Source organism: Epinephelus moara, chromosome 6 (assembly GCF_006386435.1).
Source record: "Epinephelus moara isolate mb chromosome 6, YSFRI_EMoa_1.0, whole genome shotgun sequence".
NCBI classification, from domain to species: domain Eukaryota; kingdom Metazoa; phylum Chordata; class Actinopteri; order Perciformes; family Serranidae; genus Epinephelus; species Epinephelus moara.
This window is the reverse complement of record NC_065511.1, coordinates 43425903-43442706: the sequence shown is the minus strand read 5'-3', so window position 1 is coordinate 43442706 and position 16804 is coordinate 43425903. Positions and strand designations below refer to the sequence as shown.

At 43.4% G+C, this 16804-nt stretch overlaps 2 protein-coding genes across 4 annotated transcripts in view; both read left to right on the top strand.

Annotated features, from left to right (window-relative positions):
* bbs9 (Bardet-Biedl syndrome 9) overlaps positions 1-16804 on the top strand; it is a 242450-nt gene that overhangs the window by 127356 nt on the left and 98290 nt on the right. For all 3 annotated transcript variants that reach the window (XM_050046001.1, XM_050046000.1, XM_050045999.1), the window contains one exon: positions 16335-16517. In XM_050046001.1, coding sequence (XP_049901958.1) covers positions 16335-16517 — 183 coding nt within the window. The remainder of the gene's footprint in view (positions 1-16334; positions 16518-16804) is intronic.
* LOC126391332 (methyltransferase-like protein 27) overlaps positions 9026-16804 on the top strand; it is a 242783-nt gene continuing 235004 nt past the window's right edge. The window contains exon 1 of the mRNA XM_050046031.1: positions 9026-9056. The gene's annotated coding sequence lies outside the window, so the exon portion shown is untranslated. The remainder of the gene's footprint in view (positions 9057-16804) is intronic.

Sequence of the window (16804 nt, the reverse complement as noted above, 5' to 3'; positions counted from 1 at the left end):
CCAGGTTGGGTGTCACTGCGGTGGGTCATGCTCTGTAATTTAGTCCCCTGCTCCGTCTGGGGCCTCTCGGCCCTCAGGACCACCCAGCACACTGCAGCAACCACCTACCTCAGTGTGTGTGTATGAGTGTGTGTGAGTGAGTGTGAGAGAAATGGAGAGGGTGTGTGGATTTAGGGTTTTGTAAAGTGTTCTTTTGTCCGTGCTTTTGAGTGCGTTTGTGTGCTATTGCATGTAGGCAGGAGAGGCTAAAGACCGTGTGTGTGTGTGTGTGTGTGTGTATTTGAGGTTTTAGTCCCCTTTTACACAGAGATGGTTCTATACGAAGTCCCTTCTTCACTCCGCCTTTGCATTTTCACACAGACTCAAACGACAGCGGCATCATGTCGCTCCAGTGTGATTTTAGACAGCTGCTGACATCACAGAATCAAAAGAGCCATGACAATCATGACATGTAACAACGTCAGCCTCTAGTGTGACATATAACATACGTGTCAGCAGCTCTTTATAAACAATAACAATGACATCACATGTCAGTAACAATCATTTAGCGTCCCTGTCACATGGCGGCTGATCTCGTCCTCTGCTCGGAGGGAAAGGAGCTCCTGGGCCTCACTGTTTTCACACTTGTGGACATTTGTGTCCCCTGTCCTTGTTCGAGTTAGCTGCTAATTGCTAACAGCTACTTCTTGAATCTCCCACGATGGGTCGCACGCATAACACGTCATCAAAATGTCACATCCGTGCCGTCCATGATCACATCCTGTCAGCTTTCGCGTTTATCCAGACATCATTTCAGTGCTGTTACTACCTCCGCCTCAGGCTCAGAGGTGAGACAGCTCTGTCCCCCCATTCACCGATTTTTATACAGAATTGTGAGGCGGAGTAACAGTGCAGTTTTCCCGCCTGAGACAGGCAGTGTGAAAGGGGCTTATGACACAAGGAAGTTTGTGGGTATTTGTATGTAATTGACTGTGTGTGCGGCATGTATGTATTTTGAGGCCTTATTTGCGCATTGGGGAACATCTGTCCAGGTGTGCAGGACCCTAACCAGTATGTTTTTGATGAACAGACTGCTCAGCTGTTTAAAAATTTAAGATAATGACAAATAAACCTTTTCAATCCACTAAAATTATATACAGGTTTCTTAAACGTGGGCAAACCGACTAAAAATAGAGGACAGACTCCCATCAGCAGTAGAGCAGCAGCAGAAGATGAGCATGCCTTCATGTTTTCTCACTGTTTCATATTGAACATCAGGATTGTATTTGATAACTGACTTAAACAGTTCATTCTCTCCTGATTGATTAATCCACTGATTATTCCTGCAGGTTTCTGCGGTCCTGGTCTGTGTCTGTGTTTGTTTCGAAGCGGTGTGTGTGAATGGTCATATCTTTGTGTGTGTGTTGGGTACTGGCGCTCAGAGGTTTGATCCAGTGGTGCGTTTGTGTTTTCATCTGCCCATATTTCAGACTCTGACATCTAAAAAAGAGACATATTCATCATGGATGGAGGGAGGGGAGTCTGGAGGGCGGGTCTCACACACACGACCTATCTGTGGAGAATAAAGCTCTTTGTTCGTGACCGTGTGAACACGCGTGTCAAAGAAAAGCAGAAGGCCTCCCTCTTGCAGCCTCGCCATCCCAGAGAAAACACTAGAGTTAAGCCGGCTCTTTGACAGAGTGGGACAGCCTCATAAATCACGCCGCCGTGTTTTAGCAGCCGTCCGTTGGGCTGAACGACGGCCTGTTAAAGCATCTCTGACAGCCCTGATTGGGGAGGCGGTTAAAAAAAGGAGGCTTTGACTTTATTTTTCTTCCCAAAGAAACCCCACACACCTTCTCACTTCTTGTATTTTTATATTTAAGGCATTTAGCTCACACTCACACTCATCTGGATCTCCTTGAAGTGTGTGAAACGGTAGAATAAGCATCAACCTCTGGATCCCAACATCCATCATCCCTCCTCAAACAACCTCTGGAATCTGATATCTTCTCTCAGCAGAGATTATCAGTGAATTTAATGAGATGTTTTTGGTATGTACACACGTCTCCCTCAACACGGCTCATTCTCCTTCGGCCTGTGATTTCAAAACGTAGCATTAAGGAAACCTGCAGCTTCACCTCAGTAGTTTCCTGTAATGTGTTCCTCTGTAGTATTAATATCTTTAGAGAGAGGAGCGTCACTGGATTATAAACAATATACAACAACACACCGAGGCTGCGTCCAAATGTGCACCCTCTGGACATGCAGACTGAGCCCTCTCTGACTTCAGTCTTACGTACTGTGACTGTGAGTTCACCGTCATCATGTAAATTCTGCAAGGGACAGACAGCAAGCTGCTGATGGACAGGCGTCAGTTTTGTCTGGCTCATCTCCATGGAAGCGTTTGAGCAGCAATTACAGTCTTTTACCTGGTGATCGCTGCTGTCATATTCTGTCTGCTCATCTGTCCCTGCAGATAAGGGACAGGGAGGTTTTGCGAGAGAACAAAATACATTTCTGTTTAACGTACAGACAGCAGACAGACATGTTTGTGAATAAGGACCGAGCTATGACTAAATAAATCGAGTAGGCCTGATCTTCTTTTATTGTTTTTTGGCCACTTTTCTGGCCTTTATATTTGACATTACACTGCACCACCTACAGGGCAGGCTGCAATAACACAATGCATTCTGATTCCCCTCTATAATCTATATCTCTACATATGTCTGTATCATGATGTTGAATATTATTTCTGGCCCACATGATTCAAGTAGAGTTTCAACAAGCCTTTTTTTTCTCGTTGGCCATTGAAAAAAAACCTACAACATCAAGTCCCTATTGCAGCAAATTGTAGGCAATCAAAACAGTAAAGTATGCTTTAGTCTGCACCCCAAGCAGACTCTCTAGAAGTCTGCAGAAAATCCACTTTAGGCCCCTTGTGGACTGGATGTATCTTGGATTCAGAGCCCTCAGCACTCTCAGACTACCCGGGAACATGCTCGTAACGTCCGTGTGGCGAAGTTCAGAGATCAACCTGAGGCGGCTGTTCATGTTTGGAGCCTAAATCTAGAGAAACATTCTGGTGTATTTTCTGCTGTTGCTGTTGGACACCTGTGCACAGAGGAAACTTTAGAAACAAGTTACTGTTCTTTTCTTTATTTTCAGACGTGACATCTAAAAACAGACATTTCTTTAGATTTCTGAGAGATCTAAAAAGTATAAAAACTGTGTCTTTGACAAATCTTTAAGTGTAAGCATTCGGAGAGTCGTTCTCTGGAGGTGTGATAATTATATTTAGGCAAGGCAGCTTTATTTGTATCACATATGTCATACAGCAGGGCAAATCGAAGTGCTTTACAGAGCAATAAAATATAAAACATATTAAAGGATACAGATTTACAATAAAAGAGTAAAGAGGAAAAAAGATATAAAGAGTTAATGACTAAATGATTTACAATTTTAAATGAATCACCATCAGAAATAGCAAAAGTGCAGACAAGAGGTGCAAAGGTTAAAATGATTTAAAATTGAGTTTAAAAACAAGTTTGTGGTCGTTACAGGGTGGAGCAGGCAGTGTGACAAACGAATGTCTCTTCTTTATCTAAAATGAACCAGAGATGGAAAACAAAGTGTTGAACTGTTCAACAAAACCGTTTTGTAATTAATTATTTGTTACTTTGACTGAAGCAGGACGGAGTGGAGTGTAGCTATGAAGAGGAGGTCGTGGTTATCATGTCGGTGCGTTCCAGAGCTCTCTGAAGCAGATGATAAACCATCAGAGGTTGGATCAGGTTGAGTTGCCAGATCCTATCGTCTGATCCTCCACTTCTCCTCTCCCTCAACACTCTTTTTTTTAGCTCTTTTACTGTCTCCAACTTCTCCTCTTTTTATTTCTCTACCTGCCTCTCCCGTCCCCTCTCCTCCCGTCTTATCAGTGAGAGTGTAGACAGACAGTGTTATCAGTATTGTGTGTGTGTGCGCTTGTTTTGACCACGGACAATAGTGGTTACTGTCTGTCTGTCTGCCTATCTGTCCATCACACACTGGGAGCACAGATGCTCATCACTCCATCATTCGTTCGTCAGATCGCTCTGTCTCCACCGTCTGCTGCTTGTTTACATCCCAAAGTACCGTCCACCTCTCTGTCTCTGTCTCTGTCCCTGTCTCTGTCTCTGTCTGTCTCCGTCTCTGTCTCGGTCTCTGTCTCTGTCCCTGTCTCTGTCTCTGTCTGTCTCCGTCTCTGTCTCTGTCTCTGTCTCTGTCTCTGTCTCTGTCCCTGTCACTGTCTCTGCGATCAGGGAATGGAAGGTCAGAGTAGTCTCGCCTTTAACTCACCATCAGAGGTAGTAACAGCGCCGTAACGGTAACAGTAGTGGTGGGTCCAACAGCAGTGACATCACAGGGTTTCTGAGACACACACTGCAGAAAGAGAAGTGTTTTTGGTGAAGAACTAAACACTTGAAATGTTTGGCCTCTGTGTGTGTGTGTGTGTGTGTGTGTGTGTGTGTGTGTGTGTGTTGGTGATGTCAGATAGTGTAAGCTGGTGTCTGACAATTTGTAGTGTTTAGGTGAACTCCCTGAAACCCTTCATACGCCCCTGCAGTGTGTGTGTGTGTGTGTGTTTGTGTGTGTGTGTGTGTGTGTCTGCAGGTGTTTGGCAGCAGGATGTGCAACAGCTGAAAGGAACTTAAACGAGACGCATATTTAGATATTTGGACCTCAACACTCGAGTGTCTTTGCACGCATGTGTGTATGTGTGCGCTTTTCTAAGAGAAACACTGAATCTGTTACAGTGGCTCCATTATTGAGGAAATGTGTAAGTGTGTGTGTGTGTGTGTGTGTGTGTGTGTGTGTGTGCTTTTGGAAAGGATGTTAATGAAAGTGTGTGTGTGTGTGTGTGTGTGTGTGTGTGTGTGTGTGTGCTTTTGGAAAGGATGTTAATGAAAGTGTGTGTGTGTGTGTGTGTGTGTATGATCATGAGTGTTTGCGGGTGTGTTATTGAGTAATAGTGTGTAAGACTTCCACAGTGTGTGTGTATTGTGCCTGTCCATGTAACTGTATCCATGGGTGTGTGTGTATGTGTGTGTGTATACGCACGTGTGTGTGTGTGTGTGTGTGTGTGTGTGTGTGTGTGTGTGTGTGTGTGTGTGTGTCTATTAGTCATCCTACACCAGGAAATGGGCTCTGTGATTCCAGCAGTCGTTAAACTGAGATCCTAATTGGCTCTTTAATTAAGACACGGAAACACGGGGCCTGAACACACACACACACACACCCACACACACACACACACACACACACACACACACAGAGCCATGTATAACACATTAATTTGACCCCAACATGAACCTTTCCTCTGTTTTCTTTACTTCTTTCTCTCCTTCTCTCTGTTCCTGTGAACTCCTCTCACTCTGTGTCCTTCTCTCTGTTCGTCCGAGTCGTGCTGGGCGGTCTGACCAGAAATTTGTGTCGAGGTATTTTTTAAGATTCTGGCTGTTTCACCATATATCCCAATATTTCTTTATGTTTCATTTTTTTTGCATGACTGAGTTTTTATAGAGGTGTATAGTGTTTTATTCTGCAGTCAGGATGACATTAAATTCCTGTTAAACATTTTAATGTCATCATAAACACTGAAGGCTGTGATTCCTGTTGGGTTGCTTTGGCCCCACAGAATCATCATCAGTCATGAAGCAATCAGAGTGTTTTTAAATTTAAAAAATTAAAAATTATTCTGCAAACTGCATCTTTATGTTTATCTCTCTGTTTCTCGCTGATTGTCTTTCTCTTCTTCTTCCACTCGTCCCCTCATCCTCCAGAGAACGAGGGATGTGTCCTGCCACGTTGCTTTCTGCCAAACAGACTGCTGTCATTTTCCACTGACACAGATAGTACACCCCTCTGTGTGTGTCTGTGTGTGTGTGTGTGTGTGTGTGTGTGTGTGTGTGTGTGTGTGTGTGTGTGTGTGTGTGTGTGTGTGTGTGTGTGTGTTTTCATATGGTTGTGTTTGTGTGTGTGGCTTGGAATTCATCCATGCTGCTTGCTGTGGCTAACTGAGCAGGAAACATCTAATCTGTCGGCTCTGTGGAGCACACACACACACACACACACACACACACACACACACACACTGAGCTTTGTTTCCCGCATGTGTCATTTTATCCGAGGATAAAACTCTGGCACCGACTCATTTTGCAGCCGTGTTGACTTTTACTACTTCACTACTTTACTTTGACTTGACAGGAGCTCATTAATGGTTTTGGCTGCACACTTACAGTACGTCTCTCACTGACTCCTCTCTGATATCTAACCTGCTCTCACCACTGATCCAACATGTTCTGCATAAGTGCTTTGCTGTTTGCTGCCATCAAAATTCAACGTAGCTGTGACACAATTAGAAACATGAACATCAAAATCATCTCGACCACAGCCCAAACAGTGTTCGGATACACTGCAGCGTTCCAAATTTACGGCAGCCCCTTTTACACCGCCTGTACAAGGCAGGAATATCATGTCATTATTTCACCTTGCTGTGCTGTATATAAGGCACAATCTTGGAATCAGGGACAGAGTGGTCTCGCCTTAAAGTCACCACGGTGCATAGTAACAGGACCAAAATTATGTCTGTATAAATGGGGCAGCCGACAGGACGGGACTATGGGCAGGATGGGTGTGATGTTTTGACAAAGTGTTATGCGTGCAACCCAGCGTAGGAGATTTAAAAAGTACTGTAGCCGCTAGCAGTTAGAAGCTAACTCACAGGAAAAGAACAGCAGCTGAAAGTGTCCACAAACAGTGAAAACAGTGAGGTCCAGAAGCTCCTTACCCTCCAAGCAGAGGACGAGATCAGCCGCCATATAACAGGGACGCTAAATGATTGTTATTGACATGTGATGTCATTATTGTTTACAAAGCACTGCCAACATGTATGTTGTGTGTCACATTAGTGGCTGATACTGTTGTGTTACATGTCATGCCTCTTTTGATTTCATGATGTCATCATGCTGTCTAAAATCACACACTGGAGCCACATGATGCCGCTATCGTTTTGTTCTGTGTAAAAATGCAAAGAGGGCATAAAGAGGGGACTTTGTAGCGGCTCTATAGCGCCATCTCTGCGTAAAAAGAGCTACTGACACAACTTTCACATCAATGAAGTGTGACCTTGAGCAATGTCATTTTTTTTTAGTGGTGAGAACATCTGTGTTCTCCTGCACAGCTGAACGAGCCATAGAGGCTTTTTATCCAAACAGGTTTTGTGGGCAAAGATTTATAAATCTGACATTTGGTATGAAATATGCTGACCTCCATGAAGCATGTTCAGCAGTACTCCAGCGTTAACAGCAGGTGGAAATTGTGAAAGCGACAATTTCACTGAATACTCCCAAACATGGTGGAAAAATCACAGAGGATGGAGGTTAAAAAACAGACACTGATTATTGAGAGCCAGGCCGCAGGATGGTGATGCTTTTTATAATGTTGGTGAGGGTGCGTCAGATTTACAGCAGGGCCAATTCATGGTGTCCAGCAGTGAGGACTGCAGATTGCAACCAGCTGAAACTTCTCCTGGTTAGAATTCCTTCAGTGTTCATTGATCAGGAGCTGAATTATCCACAGAGGTCTCTTCCTCTCAAAAACAAACAGTCAAGGGAGTTAAAACCAGTAAAAACCTGTCTCTATCTAGAGCCAGTGTTTGGTTTGTCCGCTCTGGGCTACTGTAGAAACATGGCAGTGCAGCATGGCAATCTCTGTAAGCAGGGACCTGCTCCCTATGTGGATAGAAACGGATCTTATTTTCAGGTGACTTTACACAGAAGATAAAAGGCTGATTGGATTAAATTATTACATTTAAAATTCATTTAAACTATGTTAAATGTCTTGTTTGCTACATGTTCTTTACTGCACCTGGATTCATGAGTAACAACATTTCATTGACTGGATGCTGCTGTATATACAGAATGACAACAATAAATTAAACTGAATTTATATTTCTGCCAATATATCCTCCTAAATTCTCCTCACTGGCCGGTTTGAGTAAAACATGCAAACGTTTGAAGCTTATCAGACCTTGAACTGCAGCAGTATGTTATCAATCATCAATCAATCAAACTTTATTTATATAGCGCCTTTCATACATCAAAAATGCAACCCCAAAGCGATCACAAAGGATTTTACAACTGTGGAAAGTTATTCCAGCAGCAATCATTTTATCCTCTGTCTAGACAGTCAGGAGGTTAACAGCAGAACAATGACTTTTATGTTACAAGTAATCTTGGAGGAAGACTTTTTTTAACTGAGCCCTCTGCGTCGTGCTGTGCCAACACAGAGCTCACACTGAGATAATGAGGAGGCTGCGTTTCTTCATCAGTACAAAACACAGGACTTTGACTTCAGATTTGAGTCCTGCATCTTGTGTGTGGTGAAGTATAGACCACTAAATCAACTTCAGCTTCAAGATTGTTTTTTGTCATTTCCACAAACAGATCTGGAAACAAAATGCCGTTTCCACAGCCCAAGGTGTGAACACAGACACACACAGTACAGGATATTACATGGTACGGACAAACACACAGGACAAAAAGATAAAAGAAAAGTACCGTTACAGGAGAAGAGAGCAGGATGAAACAGTGTGGGTTTTTGTCAGTCAGTACGGTGAGACAGTTTGTGTGGATATTTGACAATATGGATATAGATATAAATGATGGTGTACAACTGAATCATAAGACCTACAGGAGAATCAGTACATAGGGATGGGCATTTTAAGGAGCTTCCATATTCGAGTGCTCTCAAAAAAACCATCTAACACAAGAATAGCTCTGTAAATTGGCCGTCAGCAGTAAAATCAGGCACCTCTCTGTTGCTGCCGCTAACGTTACATCTCTTAGACGCAGCACTGAAGGACCATCTCCTGAGCAGCTCACCCCACAGTCCATAGCACAAGCAGCAGCAGCAGCACCAAAAGAGCTTGACTCTGTTGTTAAACCTGTTAATAAGCTTTGGCTAACGTTAGCCGTCTGATGCTAACAGTGAGCTGTTTGGTCATGGACTTTCCACGTCCACATATGACGTCCAAGGTACCCTGGGTGTGTTGGTTGTTGACGTTCTGGGACGCCGTGACAACTTCAGCCTGTTACATGCATTGTCTGTTTTCAAAATACACTTCTGTTTTCACAGGAAACGTACAGTTTGAATACAGTCTCTTTCAAAATAAAAGCACTACGTCGGTACAACACTGCGAATTAACTTTTTTTTCCCTTCTACAACACACGCATGTGGTTGGGTTTAGGGGAAAAAACGGGTTGGGCTTTACAATCTCATGCCTCCTGGGTGAAAGTTGATGGTTGTGTCAGCCACCGGCCCTCCTACCCGCCATACTTGGACTTCTGCCGCCTTAACTTGTGTTGTCCCACTGCGTTTCACCCTGACGCCCCTGGCTACCGTCAAACATAGTGATGACCGGCTGCACATCATGCCGACATGAAAGAATGGCTTTTGTCGTTGGTGTCTGACGCTGAAAGTCATGGACCAAGTGCCCGATTACATCGACTTTGGAGCGAGCCCAGGTTAACCAGGTGCTTTGAGCTTCCTAAAGATAACCTTTAAAATGCTAACCATGCTTTAGCAGCCAGGAGCAGATTCAGCAGGGAAAAGTATGAAAATATTGGCAGTAAACATTTGCAGATGTCTTAACACAGGTTTTCTTTATTATATTAACAACAAATGTAATCCAGGTGGCATTATGTTTCTTCAAAACACATTTCTGTTTTAACTTTGTGGAAAATAGTTATTATTTTTAGGAATTAGTCTGTGTCAGAGTCCTCAGTCTGGAAAATATTGACTCAGTTCAGCCTGGAAGTCAGAAACTGCTCCGATCAGCGCGTCAGGAGTCGAACACACTGAGATCCTGGGTGGCACTGGTGCTATCGCCACAGTCTTGTTATTAACGGTTTCATTTATTGCAACTCTGATGCTCTTTGATGAAATGTTTTTGCAGTGATTTGAGCCATGTGAGAAACAAATGTGAACACACAGCAACAAACTTTCTTCAGCCTGTTCTGCGTTCTGATTGGTTCTGTTGTAGTTACCAAACCTCAGGCAGTCTGTCAGCTAAAATTACTTCATTTAAACCACAACCACATCGTCAGCACATGTGTGCGCTCAATCATGCATTTCCATAGATAAGGGTGACCGTGATTTTTGTTTGTGTTTCTCAGTACAGTTCTTGTGGGTTTGGTGCATGTGTGTGTGTGTGTGTGTGTGTGTGTGTGTGTGTGTGTGTGTGTGTGTGTGTGCGCACATCTCAGTGCATCTGTGTGTGAGTATACAAACATGACTGTTGGTCTGTGTGTGGTTTGTAGATGGATGGATGGATGGATGGATGGATGGATGGATGGATGGATGGAATATAAAACTGTTAAAGGACCGTACAAGTCTAAAACAACAGTGTGACAAAGTTGTGTTCGCTGAGGCTCTGTGACGTGACTCTGTGTCTGTGGGATGTTAACCAGGTTTACGTGTGCAAAACACAGTGAAATGTCCCTTTATGTGTGTTGAATAAAGTCCTGACTTTATTGTGGACACGTCAGGAGGTCGCGACCTCTTCAGCTTCTGCTGCAGGTTGTTTAAGGTCACCATCAGTTCAGCTGCTGGTGAACCAATGTTAGTACACGAGGTAGCAACCCATGAGCAAACTCAGGTTCACCAAATGTGCATGTACTTCTACCACCAGTCCGTGTGTGTGTGTGTGTGTGTGTGTGTGTGTGTGTGTCCAGGCTAAATGTGTCTTTGTGTTCTCTCAGCTGGCATCAATCAGAGTGTGTGTGGAGCTGAGCTGCTGCCAACAATGGAGCCCTTCACTGGACCTGGAACCTTTTATCAATACACACACACACTTTCAGAGACCCCGAGGGGAGGGTGGTTGGGGTCGTGTGTGTGTGTGTCTTGAGGGCAATGAAGCTCATATGTGTGTGTGTGTGTGTGTGTGTGTGTGTGTGTTGCATGGTAGAAATTGTGTATGATGNCTTGAGGGCAATGAAGCTCATATGTGTGTGTGTGTGTGTGTGTGTGTGTGTTGCATGGTAGAAATTGTGTATGATGATATCAAGAATTCATGTAGTTCTGGATTTTCTGTAGCTGTTTCATATTTCTGCCTTTGTGAGGACCAGTCCAGGGTTTCCCACGTTCATTCATTTGTGGCGTCCCGCCACGATTAAAACATCTGCCGCCACATTTAGATGTATATTTTTGGACTTGGATTGTTGATTAGTTGTGCCATGGGAATATATATACTGTTGGGTTACTGTTGGGTCCTGCTTCACAGATGGAGGGCACAGATGGAGCAGCCAAACAGAACATGCAGTGACAGTGAATCTTAACCATTCGTTGCAGTGGGTCTGAAGTTTGTTTCACTCATGAACAGCTGCTCCTCTCATCCATTGATCTGATCTGATCAGCTCTGACCAGATCAACAGATCAATTATCCACCCCGCGACTCAAAACTCTACAAACTGCTCCTAAAAGAAATAACAAGAATTCCTCCTGCGTTGCTTTTACGTGTGTGAAAAAGCGTCCAGATTTAGAGAGGAAACACAGACTGATTCAAAGAAACAGAGGCAGGCTGAAAGTTAGCACAACCACCATATGACTTGTAGACTGTGGCGAGGAGAATTAACCTTAGATTAGGGGTATGGTGGAGTTAGATATGTGCTGTGGTGGTCAAGGTTAGATTCAGGGGCAAGGGAAAGTGTTAAAGACAAAGTTCACCGCAAAATCAAAACTGCACATTTTTCCTCGTACCTGTGGTGCTCTTCATCAGTCCAGATAGGTTTGGTGTGAGTTGCAGAGTGTTGGAGATATCAGCCGCAGAGATGTCTGCCCTCTCTACAATATAATGGAACAAGAAGGCACTCGGCCTGTGGTGCTCAAAGCGCCAAAAAAGTACATTTGAAAAACTCAGCAGAATGTGTCTTTCCAGAAATCATGACCCGGTTACTCAAGATAATCCACAGAGCTTATTGTGAGCAGTTTCATGTAGGAACTATTTTCTTTCTCCAAACTACACCTGCCACTGTATCACTGTGCAGAAGGTCCACAATACTGGAGAGAAGGAAGCTCACACCAAAACTATCCAGACTGATAAACAGCACTACAGGTCAGAGGAAAGATATGTAGTTTTGATTCTGGGGTGAACTGTCCCTTTAACTCTACGAGTGTCCCACAGTTACAGAAGCAGAGTCTTTATTTGTAAGGATTATGGGTTCAGTGATTAATGTGTGACAGGGTACCCACAGATGACCTCAGCCATGTCTGAGAGCAGGGGACTTATTGAGGTTACCACGGAAACAAAAGGAAGTGAACTGGGGTGTCAGCTGCGACTGTTTGTGTGAGGCTCTAAGAGGAGGCGCTCGTTCTCATATACCTGTATGTTTGTAGTTTAGTGTTACACAAATCAAAAAGGCTTACTTTGGCAATTGCTGCTTAACCCCGACACACACACACACACACACACACACACATCACTTAAGAGTCCTCCATCTCTGTTTTCGTAGTATCAGATGGCGAGCACTGAATCCATTTGTCAAACAAACTGCTGGCGTACGTTGGCGCTCAGGCCTGCACATCACTCATTTATCTGAACACACACTCGTCCATTAGTCCCAGATCTGCTTTCACCTCTTCTTTTTCTCTCCGTCCGCTCATCTCTCCTCCTCCTCCTCCTTCATCTCCCGTTTCCCTCCTCCTCTTCGTCCGGCGTGTCCTTTCTTGTTCTCCTCGTCACCATCCGTCTCCCTCTGTCATCACTCGTTCGCACCACTCCTCTCATCTCCACTCCTCTGTTGTTGTAATGATGGAGGGATTGACCCCTGGCTGGAGGTTAGAGTTCACCTGGTCCCACCTCACTGGCTCTGTGTTAAACCCCTGTGAGCTGTGAACTTCAGTAAAACCCAGAAGAACTTAAGATCCACTTGTGCTGCTTTTTGCGTTGTCTTGAAAGGTTGTTATGAAAAATGTCTACAGAAACTTCTCATTCCTCTCATGCAGCGTAATTCACGTACCTCCCTGACACTGAGCTGTGTACTGAGTTTGTTGCAGACGTTTAGTTTCCCCTCTAGAAGTATATTTACTGATTTATTATCAGAGCTAGGATTTTTCAGAGCACACTGAGCACACGGCTCAGCAGCTGAGAGATGAATTATGCTGCAGCTTTGTACGGATGTTCCCATACGTTTGACACATGACGTCACTCTGAGTATCAGGTGGAATCAGTTGTAACTGTGATGAATCAAGACAAATGCAGCTGTAAACAATAATTCCCATTTATCACAACTCGTGTCTTATTTTGTAGTTTTGCCTGAATATGTAAATATAATTTATACATATTTAAAACTGTACTTGCCATAAACCAAAAAAACACAAACAGGCTGTTAATAATAATCCACACTGTACGTTGTGAAGATCCGTCTGAGTTTAACGTTGAGCAGCTGACTGTAGCTCTGCACAGTTTTCATGTATTGACATGTTGTTACGGACATCTCAGGTGTGCTGTCTTTGGATTTACCTCCACGTTAAGGTGTTTAGATCAGTGACTCTCAAAGTGTGGTCTGAGAGAAGTTTTCAGATTCATTAAATTATCATAGCACCAAAAAAAAACAACAATAAAAAAACTTTTATTTATTTCTTTTATAGTTTTATGGTTCTAAACTAACAAAACTGTAACTGTTTTCTTGTGCTGGTGCCAAATCTGGCGTGGGACCGGATGCCATGTGGCCCTACGACCATTTTGCAATTCACAATAAAGATAAAATTATTCACACTGGGATTCTTTGTTGTACTTTGAATGTAAATAAGGTGTCAGGGTGCATTGAAAATCATCAAATAGAGCTTGTTTAGAATAAAAAAGTGCCAGAGGACGATCCTCCAGACCCCCCGACAAAGATCCATGTTAATCCCTGAATGTCTTTGAATCCTAGAAACATCCTTGAACCATATATGGATTATTGAAGGGGCCAACCAGGCACAGACCCAAGGGCCCAAAGTGACAGGGGCCGCCCTGGGCTTCACCTGCAAAATGTCACTTACATGAACACGTACTGACCAGGAAGAGACGCAAAAAGACTTCAGAGAGATGCAAAGCAACTGAAGAAAGACACAAACTGTGCAAGGAGTCGTGAGGTTTTAGTGTTGAAGTTCTGTCTCTGGTGACTGGACGTGTTTTAAGCACATCATCTTTTGATTAAGTTTTTCAGGGGGAATTCAGACGAATGTAACTGAGAGTAAATCAGACACCTGACAGAGCGCACTGTGACAGTAATGGAGGAGCTGCAGACTTGATGCTCATCAAAGTGTTTACACAGGTTGTGCAGTCGACACTGAGTCCTCTGGGATAAATGGGTGTGTTGTAAAGACTCAGACTCTGAGAACCAGAAGATGATTCATGATTTGTATCACAGGAACATATTTTGTTTGTAATACGTTTAGCGATTAACGCTTTGTTCTTATGAAATGAGGCAACATGTGCAGCGTTCCTTTGAGTCTTTAATCAGTGAAATGTCCTCGAGGGAAAGTTCCTCAGAATTCTCACACTTCATTTTTAAGGGATGAAGATGGTCGACGTCACACATTGAGCTGCATCTTCAGGTTCTTCTAATCCTTGATTCTTCCTGCTGAGAACACCTGTTTCATCTTATTGAAACTCTCAGAAAAAGATGTACAGGAGCAGAGAACAGCTGTCGTCTTTCCTCTGCAGAACAGGGACTTCCCCAGGTGTTAAAAACACCATGAGTTGGCATCTTTACTTCCCTGATATGATGTAATTCTCCTCTCATGAACAAGTTTCAGCACTTATTCTGCTCCTGGAGTGGAGATTGTTTGTTCACTTTTGTTACCAAGGTCAGGATCAACTTGTAGGAGAAGTTCTCAGAATGATGGGAATGTCAGAGTATCTACAGTTCTGTGAACACTGAGCAAACGAGAATGTTCATGTGATATTGTCGAGTGGAGACTGTCTTTAGTCTGAGTGGTTTTGAACAGGATTCATGTCAGTGCTCCAGGGTATCCACTCGGGGCATCACAATTTTGATTCTAAATCAAAAGTTGATCGTAATGAGCTTTCAGTTTTGATACTCAGAGTCAAAAGATGGTATCAGTTTTTTTCAGGAACAACAGGGCCCTCCAACTGTGTTGTGACATTATGTAGTTACAGATTCCCCAGTTTAGATCAATATTTAAATCAAGTTTGATTTTACATTTTCGCTATCAATTTCTCTTTAAAGTACGACCCTGACTCAAAAAAAGTTTGGACACTTTGTAAATTGTTAATAAAAACAGAATGAAGTGATTTGTAAATCTTTTTTGTCGAAATATTACTTCTTTTCAAAAATATACTTATTACTAAATTAAACTGGTAATTTTCTAAGAAGAAAAGTGACAGATTCAGACCAGAGTCAGGCAGCATGGTATAAAAATGGACAAAGTGTGCACAGACAATGTTGAGGTGACATGAATATACATTTTAGCAGGACCGAAGTAACATAACACGGCACTAACAAGATTATGGGTGATATCGTTACATTTACAGTGTCACATAATGCTTGTGTTAACCACAGACCTTATTTCAGGCATCTAACCAAAAACCCATTCAAAAGACCCACTGAGTTTGAGACGAGGGAACAGGGAGTGATAAAGTGCAAACGCGTTTTCTGGGTCTGAGGACTCATTCCCTGTATAGCTTTCACTTTGCACTTTACTTTCCTGAGGGGTCAAAGGTCACAGGCATCCAGTGTTGGTTTTCAGCCTTGTCCCTTACAGGCAGAAATTTCTGGAGATTCTCTGAATCTTTTAATGATATTTTGGGATGTAGATGTGATATCCATAAACTCTTTGCAGTTGTGCGTTGAGAAGCGTTGTTCTTAAACTGTTGTTCTGTTTGCTGACACAGGTTTTTACAAAGTGATTGTGAATGACAAAGCCTTACGAGGCTCCTTTCATACCTAATAATGATACTTCAGTTTGTTACCTGTTTACCTGTGGAATGTTCCAGGTGTTTCTTGTGCGTCTCACAACTTTCCCAGTCTTCTGTTGCAGCATCTAATTCAGGATGAGTGTGTATTTACAAAAACTTTACATTTTATCAGTTTTAACATTGAATATCTTTGTACTTTATTTATGTTAAATGTAGGTCCCTAAAAGGTTCACAAATCACAGCATTTGATTTTTATTTGTGTTTTACACTGCGTCTGAGAGTTCTGTGTTTTTTCAACTTATACCCTCCAGGTCACGTTGTTATCACCTGACTGTGGTGGTGATTTGTGTGATTATTAGGAGAGACACTCACTGACTCCTCCCTCTTCCAGGTGATAGCGCTGGCGGAGGCTGCAGAGGAGAACCGGGCGCTGCTGGAGGAGGCGTTTGTCCGTCTGCGGAGCGCCACACACCTGCTGGTGCTGCTGCTGTCACTGTGGCAGGGCCTGACCCCCGACCAGACAGCCATCCTGGAGGCCACGCTGTTGCCGCTGCTGCAGGACACACCACAGCTGGTGCACACACACACACACACACACACACACACAGGGGGCCATTAAGACGTCAGTGTCTGTCCATCCATCTGCAGCCGGCTCAGTAAACACAGCCGCCGCTTAAACACACACACTCTGAAAACTTTTAAAATACATTAAGTACTTCTGGTCCCTGAGGAATACACACACACACACACACACACACACACACTCACTTTCTGCCACTCAGCACTCACCTGTCAGTTCAGAGTGTGTTCTATGGTACCTGTTTATGAGTTAGGCATTAAAGCTGTGTGTGTGTGTGCGTG